Below are 1,881 nucleotides of genomic sequence, written 5' to 3' on the forward strand. Positions count from 1 at the left end.
CCAAAATTTTAATAATTTTAAACATAAACAAAACACGTAATTAATATTATAACAGACAACACAAACACATACTTTTCCAATTTCTGATCCCAAATAGAAGACAAAATTAGAGTAGCTACTAGTTATACGTTTATTGTCATTTGAATTTTTAAATAACAATTTATTATAGTCATTAATTTTAAAATTAAAATGTTACATATTTTTTTTACTTTCAAGTATTAATCCTCCTAATCAAAATCTTTTAATTGAATCACCATTATTTTGAAAATAATCAAGTTAATTATTAATTAATAGTCTCTCTCTCTCTCTCTCTCTCTCTCACAATTATGGAGTCAACATTGACATAAATATTTTATAATTTTTTAATTTCATCTCAAATTATATAATATTTTTAAAAAAATTTAAATTATGAAAAACTTTAAATAAATTAAATTTTAAATGTAATAATTAATTTATTTTTTAAAATATTAAACAATAAATATTTTTAAAAATTTATTTTTATTTTAAAAAATAAATTATAAAATACATTCAATAAAATTTATTAATATATAAAATTTTTTTAAAAATATCTTATAATTTACAACACACAACCTATCCAGCATACGTAAAAATATTCAAGCACACATTTCTTTCTTCGTTTTAAACATCAAGATCATCAGAAGTAACAAACTTGTCACGCAGTAATTTCTTTATTCCTTAAAATTATTCTCTCAGCATCAGTAGATTTTAACAAAAACTTCACGAACATAAAAGACAACGAATTAAACTTAGCATCCGATAAAGCTGTATGTGCATCAAAATTCATATTCATATCTTCTTCCACGTTCCATTGATGTTCTTACACTGAAGCCTTCGTAGCCTTAACATCTTCTCCAGAAGCAGCTTGATCCTCGGCGATGTTGATCACTCTAGGCCGTCTCTTCGTCTCTTCTTTGTGCTTCGGCACAACGATTCTCAGAACGCCATCTTCAATCCTCGCTCTGATGTGATCCAGATCCGCGTTCAATGGCATTCTGAACTGTCTCCAGAACTTTCCGTTCGTCCTCTCGGCTCTGTGCCACTTCTCTCCCTCCACCTCCGCCGCCTCCTCCTTCCTCTCGCCGCTTATCCTCACTACCCTGTTCTCCTCCACCTCGATCTTCACGTCCTCCTTCTTCATCCCTGGAATGTCCACCGCGATCACGTGCTCCGTTGGCGTCTCCCTCCAATCGGCGCGTGCCAGCAGAGCCAGAGGCGGCGTCTCCATGTTTCGAGGAATGTTGAGCGGAGATTGCTCGAGGATCCTGAATGGATCCTCCGATGGGAACATTGTGTCCCAGACGCTTCTCGTGTAGGGGATTAGGGCTTCGCTGGTGTGGAAGAAAAGGGACGACATTGATGCTATCAGAAGGAAACTGGAAATCAAAGTTCTGGAAGCCATTGTTTGGGTTTTACGATCGAGTACGCGAGAACTGGATTCAACGTGGATTTAGTAACGATGAGTTAATGATGTTTGTATGGCGGAGACGAACGAGAAAGATGAGGTTCTTATATAGCAGCAGGAGGAGATGTGTGTTTGGGTCTCTGGAATTTTCTTGAGATTTTCCAGACCAAAGGAAAGAGAGAGAAGCATCTGGGACTGTCTAGAGAGAGAGAGAAGATGGACTTTCGGTGAAGGAATGTTCGGGAAAATGTTAAAAATTAATATGTTGTTCTCATTATCTCAAATAATTTCTTCCTACCATATTAAATTAATTTTTAAGTATTTTTAATATTATATTTAATAAAATAAAATTCAGACAATCTTGGGTGCTCACCGAAAATTAAATATCAAATTCCTCATCATTCTTAATAAAATTTCAACTATTTAAATTTAATTTTTTTATTTCTATCAAATTTAAA

The 1,881-nt window shown here is 33.5% G+C and overlaps 1 protein-coding gene across 1 annotated transcript; it reads right to left on the bottom strand.

Moving 5' to 3' along the window:
• Positions 1-680: 680 nt before the first annotated feature.
• On the bottom strand, positions 681-1,631 carry LOC129304575 (22.7 kDa class IV heat shock protein-like). The gene has a single exon (XM_054944283.1). The coding sequence runs from the start codon at positions 1,418-1,420 to the stop codon at positions 839-841; it is 582 nt and encodes a 193-aa protein (XP_054800258.1). The 5' UTR covers positions 1,421-1,631; the 3' UTR covers positions 681-838.
• Positions 1,632-1,881: the final 250 nt, after the last annotated feature.

This window comes from Prosopis cineraria, unplaced genomic scaffold (genome assembly GCF_029017545.1).
Source record: "Prosopis cineraria cultivar Desert tree isolate PC_DT_omini unplaced genomic scaffold, ASM2901754v1 PC3, whole genome shotgun sequence".
NCBI classification, from domain to species: Eukaryota; Viridiplantae; Streptophyta; class Magnoliopsida; order Fabales; family Fabaceae; genus Prosopis; species Prosopis cineraria.

Bases quoted from the DNA above. Each gene is read 5' to 3' on its own strand.
- LOC129304575 (XM_054944283.1), bottom strand. From the start codon at position 1,420: ATGGCTTCCAGAACTTTGATTTCCAGTTTCCTTCTGATAGCATCAATG.